General features: G+C 46.1%; 1 protein-coding gene and 1 long non-coding RNA gene across 2 annotated transcripts in view; one reads left to right on the top strand and one right to left on the bottom strand.

The window, feature by feature from the left end:
* Window positions 1-5512, top strand: part of LOC146394948 (uncharacterized) — a 31022-nt gene extending 25510 nt beyond the window's left edge. The window contains exons 3-6 of the mRNA XM_085005462.1: window positions 1842-2068; window positions 2721-2901; window positions 3391-3507; window positions 4324-5512. Coding sequence (XP_084861588.1) covers window positions 2773-2901; window positions 3391-3507; window positions 4324-4395 — 318 coding nt within the window. The 5' untranslated portion in view covers window positions 1842-2068; window positions 2721-2772 and the 3' untranslated portion in view covers window positions 4396-5512. The remainder of the gene's footprint in view (window positions 1-1841; window positions 2069-2720; window positions 2902-3390; window positions 3508-4323) is intronic.
* LOC146394947 (uncharacterized) lies at window positions 2911-14272 on the bottom strand. The gene is made up of 2 exons (XR_014833899.1): window positions 14036-14272; window positions 2911-5395 (listed from the first exon to the last, which is right to left on the bottom strand). It is a non-coding gene; the product is annotated as an uncharacterized LOC146394947 (long non-coding RNA).
* Window positions 14273-14364: the final 92 nt, after the last annotated feature.

Below are 14364 nucleotides of genomic sequence, written 5' to 3'. Positions count from 1 at the left end.
AATCAGAGCTGTAGCTGCCAGCCTACACCACAGCTACGGCAACTCAGGATGCAACCCACATCTGCGACCTACACCACAGTTCATAGCAACCTGGCATCCTTAACCCACTGAGCAAGGCCAGGGATCAAACCCGAGTCCTCATGGGTTCGTTAATCACTGAGCCACAATGGGAACTCCAAAACCTTATCTGATTTTTAAACAAATTCTATTTGAACTAGAAAAAACAGAGTTTCCTGGTGGCTCAGAGGGTTAAGATCTAGCATTGTCACTGCTGTGGCTCTGGTTACTGCTGTGGTGCAGGTTTGATCCCTGGCCTGGAGAACTTCTGCATGCTGAGGGTGCAGACAAAAAAGAACAGATAATCCCTCCCCCACAAAAACAAAAACAGTTCACCCATTTTCATCCCACTTCTGGCAACCACGAATCTGTTCTATCCATGAGCTTTTTTTTTTTCCACTTCTTATTATGTCCCATATGTAAGAATGATAATATGGTATTTGTCTTTCTCTGATATTTCACTTAGCATAATGCCCTCAAGATCCATTCATGTTGTCACGAATGGACAGATTTCATCCTTTTTATGGCTGAAAATATTCTACTGTATATATATGTTTTTGCTTTCTTTGGATAAATACCCAAAAGTGGAACTGCTGGATCATACAGTAATCCTATTTTAAATTTTTTGAGGAATCTCTATATGATTTCCCATATTTTCCATAGTGACTGCACCAATTTACATTCCTACCAACATACAGGAGGGTTCCTTTTTCTCTACACCCTCTCCAACACTTATTATTTGTAGATTTTTTTTTGTTTTCTTCCCACGGTACATGAAAGTTCCTGGGCTACGGGTAGAATCAGGGCTGTAGCTGCAGGCCTATGCTGAAGCTTGAGGCAAACTGGATCTTTTTTTTTTTTGTCTTTTGTTGTTGTTGTTGTTGTTGTTGTTATTGTTGCTATCTCTTGGTTCTTGGGCCGCTCCCGCGGCATATGGAGGTTCCCAGGCTAGGGGTTGAATCGGAGCTGTAGCCACCGGCCTACGCCAGAGCCACAGCAACGCGGGATCCGAGCCGCGTCTGCAACCTACACCACAGCTCACGGCAACGCCAGATCGTTAACCCACTGAGCAAGGGCAGGGACCAAACCCGCGACCTCATGGTTCCTAGTCGGATTTGTTAACCACTGCGCCACGACGGGAACTCCGCAAACTGGATCTTAACCCACTGAGTAAGGCCAGGGATTGAATCAGGATCCTCAAGGACACTATGTCAGATTCTTAACCCGCTGAGCCACACAGGAACTCCTTTTTTTTTTTTTTTTTTTTTTTTTTTTTGGTTTTTTGAATGAAAGCCATTCTGACAGGGGTAAAATTATAATCTCACCTTGGTTTTGGTTGCATTTCCCTGATATAGAGCATGTTTCCATGTACCTGTTGGCCATCTGCATGTCTTCTTTGGAAAAGCCTATATTTTATTTATTTATTCATTCATTTAGCTTTTTAAGGCCGCACATACAGCATATGGAGGTTCCCAGGCTTGAATCGAAGCTGTAGCTGCCGGCCTACGCCACAACAGCAGGATCCGAGCTGCATGTATGACCTACACTGCAGCTCACAGCAACGCTAGATACTTAAGCCACTGAGCCAGGCGAGGGATCAAACCTGCATCCTCACGGATACTTCCAGCTTCACAGCTCATTACTGCTGAGCCACAAGGGGAACTCCCAGAAGTGCTTATTTTGTTATTGGATGTTGTGTGTGTATGTATGCTGTGAGTTCTTTATACATTTTTGGTATTAGTCTCTGATCAGATTATGATTTACAAACATCTTCTGTCATTCAGTAGGTCGTCTTGGACGAATCTTGACCAAGCGGATGGTATTCAAGCCTGAGTTCTGTCCTCGAGCTCCTTAGAGGCTGTGAGCTCTCGCAGGTGATCCCATCGCGTCACAAGACCGTGCGTGCTCCTTTCCCTTCAGGAAGCTGGCCTCTCCTCCCTCTCATTCCTGGGTTCTAGGATTTGCTTACCGCCGCAACCTTCACTGTCTCCGTCCAGAGCAAACTGACAAGGCAGGTGCAGTGTTTGAAAGCTGAGCTCACATTGTCTGACATTTCTCTCTTTGAAAGGTGGGGATCCTTGTCTTCGGATTGGAGTTGACCTTCATGACTTTCTTGTAACTTGAGGCGAGTTCAGAGAGGCTAGTTCATGCAGCTTCCACTCGGCTTTCCCAGCAAGGCCCCAATAGCCTTTATAAGGCTGTGGCAAAGGTCGGGGCTGGGATTCGCCCTGGGTTGGCAGGTTAACCGGAAAGCCAGTCATCAGGAGGCTGAGGTCATGTTCCAGGCAGCCGGGCCAGAACTAGGTCCTCCCCTCCCTGCCGCCTCGCCCTCCCCTCAGGGAGCCTCACTTCCCGGACTGGAAAGCAGAGGGCCGCGGACCACATGAGACGCTGAGGCTTTACAGGGGCTTGGATTGCACTGCAGGGGTGCCACCCCCAAGGCGCCAGTTGCTGGGGGGCGGTGTGTGAAAGGGGGGCTGCAAGGTGAGGGAGCCCAGCCACAGCACAGCAGTGGGAGCGGGCCTGGCGCCATCCCCATCTCCGTCCCGCAGGCCCGGGGAAGCTGGCCTCTTGGCCGGTACTTCGTTTTAGGGGCCCTTTAGCTCCTTCCTGGAGGAGAGCCGCACTCTGGGCCGTTTCCTGACTCCCCGTCCCACCCGCAGGTGTGCTGACCTGGCCTCCTCCTCAGGACCCCCTTCCCCAGCTGGGCCACGGATGGTCCCTGCCGTGGAAATCACCTCAAGGCTGAAAACGTCTTCCTCCGGGTCGTGCAGAAGGGCCCTCACCCTTTCTCCTCTGGCACGTCCTGCTGGTCGCCCTCACCATGGAGTCGGAGAGAGAACGGTCAGGACCTTCCTTCAACATTTACTGTATTTTTTGAAAAGGTGTTTTCTAATTATATCGCAGTTACCTTTGTGTGTCTGTGAAACAGAGTCCCTTTTTTCTTCCTCATTTTACTCTGGAAAAACCCCAGATGGAGCTAGTGGGAGTTGACCCATATCACTGCTGATCTGCAGGGTTGGCCTGGGGAATGCTGGGCTTGGCAAGACTGCCTGGGGCCCCCTGGGGGCCAGGGGGTGCAGAGGTGGCTCAGTGGTGTGGGGGGTGGCGTGGAGGGGAAGAGGAAGCTGCCGCCCCATTCAGTCTTTCCTCCTTGGCTTCACCTCTGATTCCTGGAAATGTTTTCCAAAGGCTCTGAGGCCTCAGCTCTGGTTCTGCTCATCCCAGAATGGGCCCTGGGGCCTTGGGCCTGTTGTCAAGCCCCCGCCAGGCTTTTCACTCACTTTGGAGCTATGTCTCCGGGGTCAAACTGCTTTGTCTTGCTTTCTGAAGGGAGAAGCAGCAGAAAGTGCTGGCACTCGTGAGTGCAGCAGGCAGAAGATGTTCCAGCCTCCTGGCAGCCTGCTGGTCCAGCTCCAGGCCCAGGTGGCTGCCGGCTGGATGATTCAGGTAAGCTGTGCTGGACAAACAAGCCAGTATTCTCACCCCAGCAGGTGAGGACTGTAATTAACTCTCCTGTCGTCACTGTACCATCACCTTCTGAGAGTGGGCTTGCCAGGCTCAGAGCCAGGACCCGAGAAGATCGGCAGGAATGTGGTTTTCTTGGTCTATGTCTTCTTGCCCCAGATGCTTCCGGATGCTTCTAGAGCTGGGCTTGGAGTTGAGTCACCAGCACCTGCATTGTCTGATGATGTCACAGAGGCTGCTGGGCTAAAAAAGGTCCCTACTCGGAGCAAGGACAGTGTGGTGCAGAGATGGAAGTGCCTCTTCCTCCTGACCCCAACACCTGTCTTGTCCATCCCTGATGCTCTTTTCCTTCAGGGAATAAACACAAGGCAAACTGAAGAAATTGGCCAGAGAGATCACTGAACTGAAGCCAATATGGTAGCTGAGTGGCCAGGTGTGCAGCTTAGGACCGTCATACCTGCCTTATTTCAATAATACTAGGAAGGAGTTCCTGCTCCTTTTAGGAGGCACAAGGGGTTAAGAATCCAACTGCAGCAGCTGGGGTGGCTGTGGAGGTGCAGGTTCTACCCCTGGCCTGGCTCAGTGGGTTAAAGGATCTGGCATTGCAACGCAGATTCAATCCCTGGCCTGGGAACTTGCATATGCCACAGGTGCAGCCATTTACAAAAAGGTACTAAAAACATAGCTAGTATTTACTGAGCACTTACTACCTGTCAGCTGTTCTAAACACTTCACGTATCTCACTTAATCCTCAAACATCCCTAGGACAGAACTACCAGCATTATCACCTTTTCACAGATGGAAGAAACTGAGACATGGAGTTGCTGGCTCAGAAGCACACAGCGAGTAACCTGGAAATCCAGGATTTGAACCCAGGCTGCCGGATCTGGAGCCGCAGTGCTCCTACCCACCACGTCGCTGCCTCTTCTGCTGTCAGTCCGTGGCGCTGTAGTGGAAGAGGCCCAAGCAGGGGACCCCAGCATTTCTGGCCTGGCACAGCCACAACACCCACGGTGTGACCTGGGCTCCCTCTCCCGCCCGCTGGCCTCCAGATGCCTCACAGTGGAAGTGGGGGGTTAAGCCAAGGAGTCTTTGCAACTCGTTGATGCACATAACACTGTGGCGTTCTAGGGCTCTGCTGCCCGTGAAGACGGCACTAAGGTTCCTCTCTCCTCCTCTGGACCGTTCTGTAGGAAGCGCTTGCTCCCGATTAGCAATGGCAGCGTCACAGGCATTTGAGGAGGGTGGTGATAGACTCACAGCCTGGTGCCACTGATGGAGCAAAGCTGCTTCCCCACTCCACACCTCCATTTCCCTGCTCGATTCAGTGGAGACAATGACCCTGCTGTGCTCAGCGCTACAGTGAGTCAGGGTTAATTAGCATTAGTCAGACTTTGGAGTCCTCACGAGGAAGGGTCATCTGCTGTGTTGGGGCTGCTCTGTGGCCTTGGTGGCACACCCACTCTGGCCATGCTTCTATGAACATGTCTTCAAAGCTTCATTAGTGGCTTGCCTAACTTTGACCCTGGGGTGACCCAGCCCAGAGTGCCAGCATTGCGATGGGACACAAGGTTGCCACCTCAGGAGGGCTGCCTCCCATGAGCCAGTGCACCTGCCAATGACTCATCTTCTCCTGGGTCTCCTCTTGCAGTAGGCTTCTTCTCCTTGCTACTTGTTTCCTTAATCCTGGACCCAAGGTCCTAACCCTGACCTTGAACTTTTTTTCCTTCTGTGGCCCCATTCTCTCCCTTTATGTCTCTGCCCCTACCTTTTCAGTGCTTTCAGTCTGTCTCTTTTTCTATCACTGTTATAAGCCTATGTTGAAAAACAAGGCAGCTTCAGCCTTCAAGGAAGTTTGTTAGGAGAAGACCTGTAACAAAATAAAGACAAAGTAGGATTGATGTTGAAAATGAGAATAAGTTGTGATAATCATTGTATGACTATAAATGTAATAAATTCATTGAATAATAAAAAAATTTAAAAAAAAGAGAGAATAAGTCACTTGAAAAAGTTCTAGAGTCCCTCTTGTGGCTCAGCAATACCAAACCTGACTAGTATCCATGAGGATGCAGGTTCGATCCCTGGCCTTGCTCAGTGGGTTAAGGATCTGGCATTGCCCTGAGCTATGGTGTAGGTCACAGACCTGGCTTGGATCTGGTGGTGCTGTGGCTGTGGCATAGGCAGCAGCTGCAGGTCCGATTGGACCTCTGGTCCAAGAACTTCCATATCCACAGATGCAGCCCTAAAAGGAAAAGAAAATAAAGTGCTCTACTCTCTGCAACTGCTGATCTGCTAATGATTAACAATAAAGTGCGGAGGCCGGGTGTCTTGCCTCTGCAGTTCCAGGCAGTGAGGAAGTCAGGTGGAGCATGAGCATCACCTAGTGGCACTACAAGGTACTGCTGCATTACTGCTCAGCATACTTGATCCTGACTCAATTTAGCTAGAAACACCAGCTCTTTTCTCATGTGACGAGATAATTAGGGAGGGGAGATTTCCTAGTCACTTCATATCTGACACATTGTCTCTCACTTGACATAATTTCTTTGGATCTACAGAAGAAAGCTCTCATATCTGCTTTCACATCTATTTTCTTCCCATATTAAAGAAGGCACAACTCAAACTCATGGAAAAACAAGACCATGGCACAGGTGGAAGACCTCATAGCAAAGACCTACCTAGATATGGCAACAGAAGGAAAAAGGATGATGAATGATGAAGCCCAAACCTAGACTGGGAGGATGAAGGGGACAGAGAGCAAGTTGTGGTCCAGCTCTGTACAAAAGGTTGGTGGCACGAAGTGGCCATTTCTTTCCTTGTTAATGTATTAAAAAAAAAAAAAAAACACTTAAAAATTACCACCTGAACCACTTTCATGAGTTTAGGAAGTAGTGTTAATTACATGCACGTTGCACACAGGTCTTTAGAACTTCTTATAAAACTGAAACTCTAGAGAGTTCCCTGGTAGTCTAGTGGTTGGGATTTGGTGCTTTCACTGCTGCAGTCTGGGTTCAATCCCTGGTCTGGAAACTGAGATCCCACATCAAGCTGCTGCATGCCGTGGCCAAAACAAACCAGCAAAAAAACTGAAATTGTCTACCCACTGGACAATGCCTCAGTTCCCCCTCCCTCCCAGCACCCCCAACAAGATTCCACCTTTCTGTTTCTGAGTCTCTTTAGATACCTCTTAGATATAAGTGGAATCATGCAGTATGTGTCTTTGGGCTAGCTTATTTCACTCAGGAGCAAGTCCTTCAGGCTTTTATCCATGCTGAGCAAATGACAGGATTTTTTAAAAATTTTGTTCATGCTAAATATTCCATGTATTGTATATATTATATACACCATGTTTTTCTTTATCCATTTATCCTCGTTAGGCTTCCATCTCTTTGCTATGATGAATAATGCTGCAATTGGAGTTCCCGTCGTGGCTCAGTGGTTAACGAATCCGACTAGGAACCATGAGGTTGCGGGTTCGGTCCCTGCCCTTGCTCAGTGGGTTAACGATCCGGCGTTGCCATGAGCTGTGGTGTAGGTTGCAGACGCGGCTCGGATCCTGCATTGCTGTGGCTCTGGCGTAGGCCGGTGGCTACAGCTCCGACTGGACCCCTAGACTGGGAACCTCCATATGCCGTGGGAGCGGCCCAAGAAATAGCAAAAAAAGACAAAAAAAATAATAATAATAAAAATAAAAAATAAAATAAAATAATGCTGCAATGAACATGAGTGCACAGCCATTTCTTTTTTAACAGCTATGGAGATACTCAGCTCAGAAAGGATTAACTAGATTCTGCCTTGGAGTGAAGGTGGATTGAAGGTGAATGGAAGGAAGGGAGGAAAGGAGGGCAGAGCTTCTCTATTCTCACTATATGATATAGAACAGGTAACTCTCCTCGCCCAGTCTACAAACCATGGAAAATGTTATCTAGCATAAGCTCATAAATTACCAAGAATTTCTTTGTATATTTGCATATAAAACATTTACCAAAACTAGGCAACATATTTGGCAACTCTCAAGCTAAAATTTCGTCATTCTATCTTAACATCATTTAACACCATTAATTACTTTTTAATATTTAATTGCCATACCCATGGCATATGAAAATTCCTGGGCCAGGGATTGACTCCAAGCCACAGCCGCAATCTATGCTACAGCTGCAGCAACGCCCAATCCTTCACCCACTAAGCTAAGCCAGGAATTGAACTCACACCTCCACAATGATCTGAGCTGCTGCAGTTGGATGCTTAACCCACTGCACCACAGCAGGAAATCCTTTTTTCTTACTTTAAGTCATAGTTTATTTACAATGTTGTGTTAGTTTCAGGTGTACTGCAAAGTAATTCAGTATATAATATATATATACATATATATATATAAATATATTCAGATTCTTTCCCTTACAGGTTATTACAAAATAATGAGTACTATAGAATATTGAGTATGGTTCCTTGTGCTATAAGTAGGTCCTTGTGGATTATCTATTTTATACATAGTAGTGGGTATAATCTTAATCCCAAACTCCTAATATTTCCCTCTCCCCCACTTCCCCCTTTGGTAACCATAAATTTGTTTTCTACATCTGTGGGTCTTTCTGTTCTGTATGTAAGTTCATTTGTATCTTTCTGTTTTGTTAGATTCCATATATAAGCAATATTATACACTTGTCTTTGTCTGCCTTCACTTAGTAGGATAATCTCTAGACCTATCCGTGTTGCTGCAAGTGGCATTATTTTATTCTTTATGGCTGAGTAATATTCATATCTTCTTTATCCATTCATCTGTCGATGGACATTTAGGTTGCTTCCATGTTTTGGCTAATGTAAATAGTGCTGCAATGAATGTTGGGGTGCATGTATCTTTTTTTGAATTATGGTTTTCTCCAGATATATGGCCAGGACTCAGACTGCAGGATTATATAGTAGCTCTATTTTTAGTTTTTTAAGCAACGTCCACACTGTTCTCCATTGTGGCAGCACCAATGTACATTCCTATCAACAGTGTAGGAGGCTCCCCTTTTCTCCACACCCTCTCCAGCATTTATTGCTTGTAGACTTTTTGATGATGGCCATTCTGCGTGGTGTGAGGTGATACCTCACTGTAGTTTTGATTTGCATTTCTCTGATAATTAGTGATACTGGCTATCTTTTCATGTGCCTTTTGGCCATCTGTATGTCTTCTTTAGAGAACGTCCATTTAGATCTTCCGCCCATTCCCTTTTTTTTTTTTTTTTTTTTTTTGGCTGCACCCGTGGCATACGGATTAGTTCTAGGGCCAGGAACCTAGAACCCTCTCCATAGCAGCAACTCAAGCCACAGCAGTGACTCAGTGACAATGCTGGATCCTTAACCCACTGAGCCACAGGGAACTCCATGCCCATTTTTTCATTGTTTTTTTGATACTGAGCTGTGTGAACTGTTTGTATATTTTGGAAACTAATCCCATCAGTTGCATCATTTGCAAATACTTTCTCCCATTCTGCACATTAATTACTTTTATTGTTTTTCACCTACCTTACATCAAATGCATACAAAAAGTATAGGAGAAACAATAAAATAGAAAAACTTTTAGATATGGGTTAAGGAGGGAATATAAAGCTTACCAGAAATCTTTGCAAGGCCACAGACTATTGGTTATAGAACTATAAAGATTAAGGAGATGATTTTTTTTAAAAAATTCATTGTACCAACAGTAGTGTGCCAAAAAATTCAAAGAAAATTATATAACCCCATTTAATACTTTGACTTTTTTTTTTTGGTCTTTTTGTCTTACTTTGACTTTTCATTTTCTCAAGTTTTCTTTTAGTCATGGGTATACAAATCACAGTGAAGATATATGCTCTGGCATTGTTTCTCATATATATCTCGCAAACAAATTTCCGTATCAACAGAATCATTACAATGATCATTTCAATAGTTTGAATTACATTCCACTGATTTATACTCTATGTAGCTAAGCACTCTCCAGTTGTTAGATGCTTAGGTTACTTTCAACTTTTAACAGCTTCGTGTCTGTAACGTTCCCTGTTTTGAGCTAGATTCCTGCTCAGGAGGCAGACAGCACAGGCTTGGGAGGCAGTGTTTAGAAAAGTGCTTTTTAAAACACTAAGCAGCACTTAGTACATACTTGCAGTGACAGCTCTTCATCGTAGTAAAAAATCAATTTTCAGAGGTTTTCCTGTTTAGACTGTTCCTCTCTCAGGCCTGAGGAGTGGACCCCAGCTGCAGTATTTGCCTCACTATCACTTCAAAAGCGCTCGAAACCCATTCTGCCACCCAGAGACTGACTCTCGTGGGCATTTCATTCTCCTCCTTAGGTTTGGTCGAGCTGGATGAGACCGGCTAGGAAATGGACATGGAGGCTAAAAAATGATTTTGTCTCTGTGACCGTGGCTTCCTCATGAGAACAGTGAGAGTCTTGGAGGTAAATCCTTCCAGGTCTAAGACTGTATGTTCTTACTTCCACCCTCTGGAGGGCTGTTGGTGACTTGCATGGGAAACAGCCATTTTTTCCCCAAATCTAACCCTAGGATATGGACAGGGAGCTGACAGAAGTGAGGACAGAAAGCTGGAAAGTATATTAAGTTGGTCTGAATCTTTGGATATACCACGGTCCCCCAGGCCCCCCAGAGAAATTTCATCAATGTTCCCATTCCTTCTCTTCCTAATTGGCTTTAGCTACACAACAGTTGATTCAACCAGAGAGGCGCTGTGGACAGAAAGACAGTAATCACCGCCACCACTGCCACTTCAGCCAAGAAGCAATGAGAAAAGAGAGGCTGGGATGAAGATGGAACCATGGTCTCTGATTAAAGGGCTCAGGCACAGCATTCACTTCCAAGGCCATGGGTCACCCGAGCCAGATCACGGCTATGCAAAGCCAAAGGAGACTCAGAATAGGAGTAAAACTAAAAATAGCAAGGAAAACTGAGGAGGAAGAAGTGTTTGTTCTTTTGCTCTGTACATGCAGCTGTTTCTGTTCCTAAGATGGAACAGGGTGGAAGGGATTTAAAAGCTGGCTCCGAAGCAGCCACAACTGGTCTAAGAGTTTGACAAGTAAATGAGGAAAGCCCCCGAAGAGAATGTTCCATCTGCTAAGGCTATTCATGTTGGCTAAAATCTAAAAAAAGCGAGGCAAAGGACTCATTCTGGACACGGGTATTCTTTCTGCCGTGAGAGGCAGATCTCAACTTTGTGCTCAGGAAAAGAAAATCAGAGACTCACCACGCTGAAAGATATTCCCAAGCCCTGTTATAATGGAAGGAACAGAAGGCTGGGGAACGTGGATTTAGGCGTGGCTCTGTCACATTCTAGCTGTATGACAGAGCTTATTATTAGATGTCTCTGAGCTTCAGTCTTTTTTTTTTTTTTTGGTCTATTTAGGGTCACACCCACTGCATATGAAGGTTCCTAGGCTAGGAGTCTAATTGGAGCTGTAGCTGCCAGCCTACACCACAGCCACAGCAACGTGGGATCAGAGCCTCGTCTTCAACCTACACCACAGCTCATGACAATGCTGGATCCTTAACCAACTGAGTGAGGCCAGGGATCAAACCCGCCACCTCATAGTTCCTAGTCGGATTCATTTCCTCTGCACCACGAGAGGAACTCCGAGCTTCAGTCTTAACCTCTGAGAAAACAAAATCTACTTGGACTTGAGAAATGCAACTTTTGTTAAAACAGAACATAGAATTCTAGAGGCCTCAGTGGAGAAAAATAGTAAAAACAAGAATCTGAAGACTGGTAGGAGTGGCCAAACTAGGAAGCTGGAATGGCCTTGAACAGCCAGGGGTCTTCAAGATACAACCACCTGCCTTGACGTCTGAGACCAAGACTGCAAAAGAAGGTTCTGACCTGGGAGGTAGAGAGGAAAGTGTTGGAAATCCTATTTGCTGGCAAGAGAGCCATTAGAGACAACTAACGCAGATGATATGTATCCCCTAAGCCATCTAGCCTCACTATGTCTAAGTGGGAAAATTCCTTAGAAAGATGACTTATAATGCTTTATGGATAGTAAAATAGCAAAATGAAATCTTAGGCAATTTCCTTTTTTAAAAGGGTCTGTCAAAAGAAAAAAAAATTCAAATAAAGAATCAAATCAGGGAGTTCCCGTCGTGGCGCAGTGGTTAACGAATCCGACTAGGAACCACGAGGTTGCGGGTTCGGTCCTTGCCCTTGCTCAGTGGGTTAACGATCCGGCGTTGCCGTGAGCTGTGGTGTAGGTTGCAGACACGGCTCGGATCCTGCGTTGCTGTGGCTGTGGCGTAGGCTAGTGGCTACAGCTCCGATTCGACCCCTAGCCTGGGAACCTCCATATGCCGTGGGAGCGGCCCAAAGAAATAGCAAAAAGACAAAAAAAAAAAAAAAAAAAAAAAGAATTAAATCAGGAAAATTGGGTTACCAGAAAGGTCAAACCAAAAACTTCCAGAGGAACAACCCACAAGAAGAATGAATAACCGCCTGGGCTTGAAGCGATGGCCTAGCATGTGGAAGAAAACAAATGCTTTGGGAAAGTAAGTTCATGAGCTCAATCCCATCTATATTAGTCAGAAATCTCCAGAGAAACAGAACCAATAGGATATGTACAGATATAAAGAAAGAGGTTTGTTATGGGAACTGGCTCAGGCAATTACAGGACCTGGAAGTCCCATTATCTGCCAGATACAAGCTTGGAGGCCCAGAACGCCAGTGCTGTAGCCCCAGTCCAAGTCCAAAGCCCCGAGAAGCAGGAGCTCCAACGTCCAAGGGCAAGAGAAGATGGAGCTTCCAGCTCAAGGAGAGAGCAAAGTTGTCCTTCCTCAGCCTTTTTGTCCTTTTTTTTTTGTCTTTTGTCCTTTTTAGGGCCACACCTGCAGCATATGGAGGTTCCCAGGCTAGGGGTCTAATTGGAGCTACAGCTGCCGGCCTACGCCAGAGCCACAGCCACGCCAGATCCGAGCCACATCTGTGACTACACCACAGCTCACGGCAAACGCTGGATCCTTCATCCACTGAGCGAGGCCAGGGATCGAACCCGCAGCCTCATGGTTCCTAGTCAGATTCGTTTCTACTGTGCCACGACGTGAAGTCCCCCTTTTGGTTAGATTCGGGCTCTCAGTGGACTGGATGGTGCCCACGCATGTTGATGAGCGGCATCTTCTTTACTATGTTTACCGACTCAGTGTCCATCTCTTCTGGAAACCCTTTCACAGACACATCCAGAAAGAAGATTTTGCCAGCTATCTGGGCATCCTTGAACCCAATTAAATTGGCATGTAAAATGAGTCATCACCCCACCTAAGACTGCTGCTTACTATGCGAAAGTCCACTCAGTCCAGTCTAGTGGCATGTTCACTGGAAACTGGACAGGTAGCCTGGAGCCCTCAGGTACACTGTTCAACAGGCTGGCATTAGGGTCCTTGGGAGATGATATGACTGACAGCGTCACTCTCTGTGGCTCTAGGTTCTATAGATTTTGAGCATTTGAAACAATGGCCCTTGACTTTCACACACTGAACCCTTCTCTCCTGACCTCTAGAATGCCATCTCTAGACATATTTTTACATAACTGAACTCAAAACGTTCAAAGTAAAATTGTCTTCCCTCCCCACCTGAGCTATCTTGACAGGACAGGCCACGAACCTCAAGGGCATCCTTGACCACCCCCCACCCCTCACACCCAAACCCATCACGGTGAAGTCACCACTGACATCCTAATCAAAGCAGCCACTTCCCCGACATCATACCTCCCGCAGATTCCTGCCTCCCCTGTGCTCGCTATACAGACTTCAGGATTCTCTTCCTGAGCACAAATATCACATCCCTGCTCACCCTTTCCCCACAGAATCAAAATCAAACTCCTCAGTATAACATACAAGACTCCAAGCTGGCCCCACTTGGATTCTTTTATCCTTTCTCTTCTACTCAATGCAAAGCTCTAGCCACAGCAGCATCCCTGCTCTTTCAGGAACACAGGATATTCTGTTCATCTGCTCAACGTTCTCTCAGCCTCACATCTCCTCTGAAGTGTCTACCATGTGCCAGGCAGGTTTAAGTGTTGAGATGATAAAGAAGACAGACAAGGGCCCTGACCTTCTGGAGCCCACAGCTCCCACTCATCTCCGAGGTCCAGCCCAAACCTATACCTTCCCTGAAATTCTCTCCAATTCCATACATTCCATAGATGAGAATTAACTTCTTTTGCACTGCCAGGGTATTTAGCACTCTTTGTCTTATGCAGTAGGTTATTTTCCAGGCTGGACTATAAACTTCTTGAGGGTAGAAACCAGGTGATTGTTCACCTTTGCATTACATGAGGGCTGACACAGCACCTCACACATGGAAGGGACTTACTATTTCTGGAATTGCATCAAGTCTATCCCAATCTGCTTTGATTTATGATCAGAAACACACAAAAACAAAAAAAGTTTGGAATTTCAACTATTTTAAAGAAAAGTAAAAACTTTTTTTTTTTTTTTTTGGAGGGAGGTATAAATTAAAAATTGTAATGCAAAGACTTAAAAAAAATACCCACATTATTATAAACTGAAGCTTAGCTTGTAGTCCACTTGAATAGCTCATGTTAAGGATTCTACACCAGTCCGTAAATCATGACCTAGAGGCTGTGGGCTTCTAGAAAGCAGACTTCTGGTTCACATGGTCACTAGTCAGCAAGTGGCTTCCCACTCTGGGCCAGAGGTCTCATTCCTGAAACATTAGAGAGCTGCCATTAGTCAACCATGGAGACTGACGATGAACAGTCGAGGCACCCACCAGTGCCAAAGGCAAAAGAACACCCTAGAAAAATAACCTACAAGCAGCCTCTACTGGCCTTATCCACTGATGGAGGCTCGATTTAGGAGA

The sequence above is a fragment of the Sus scrofa genome, chromosome 18 (genome assembly GCF_054392235.1).
Source record: "Sus scrofa isolate SSC_HxYL_T2T_F1_AM1 chromosome 18, Sscrofa_HxYL_maternal_Yorkshire_Landrace_v2.0, whole genome shotgun sequence".
Lineage (NCBI taxonomy): Eukaryota > Metazoa > Chordata > Mammalia > Artiodactyla > Suidae > Sus > Sus scrofa.
Note: the sequence above shows the minus strand (reverse complement) of the source record. Positions and strands in the feature narration are given on the sequence as shown.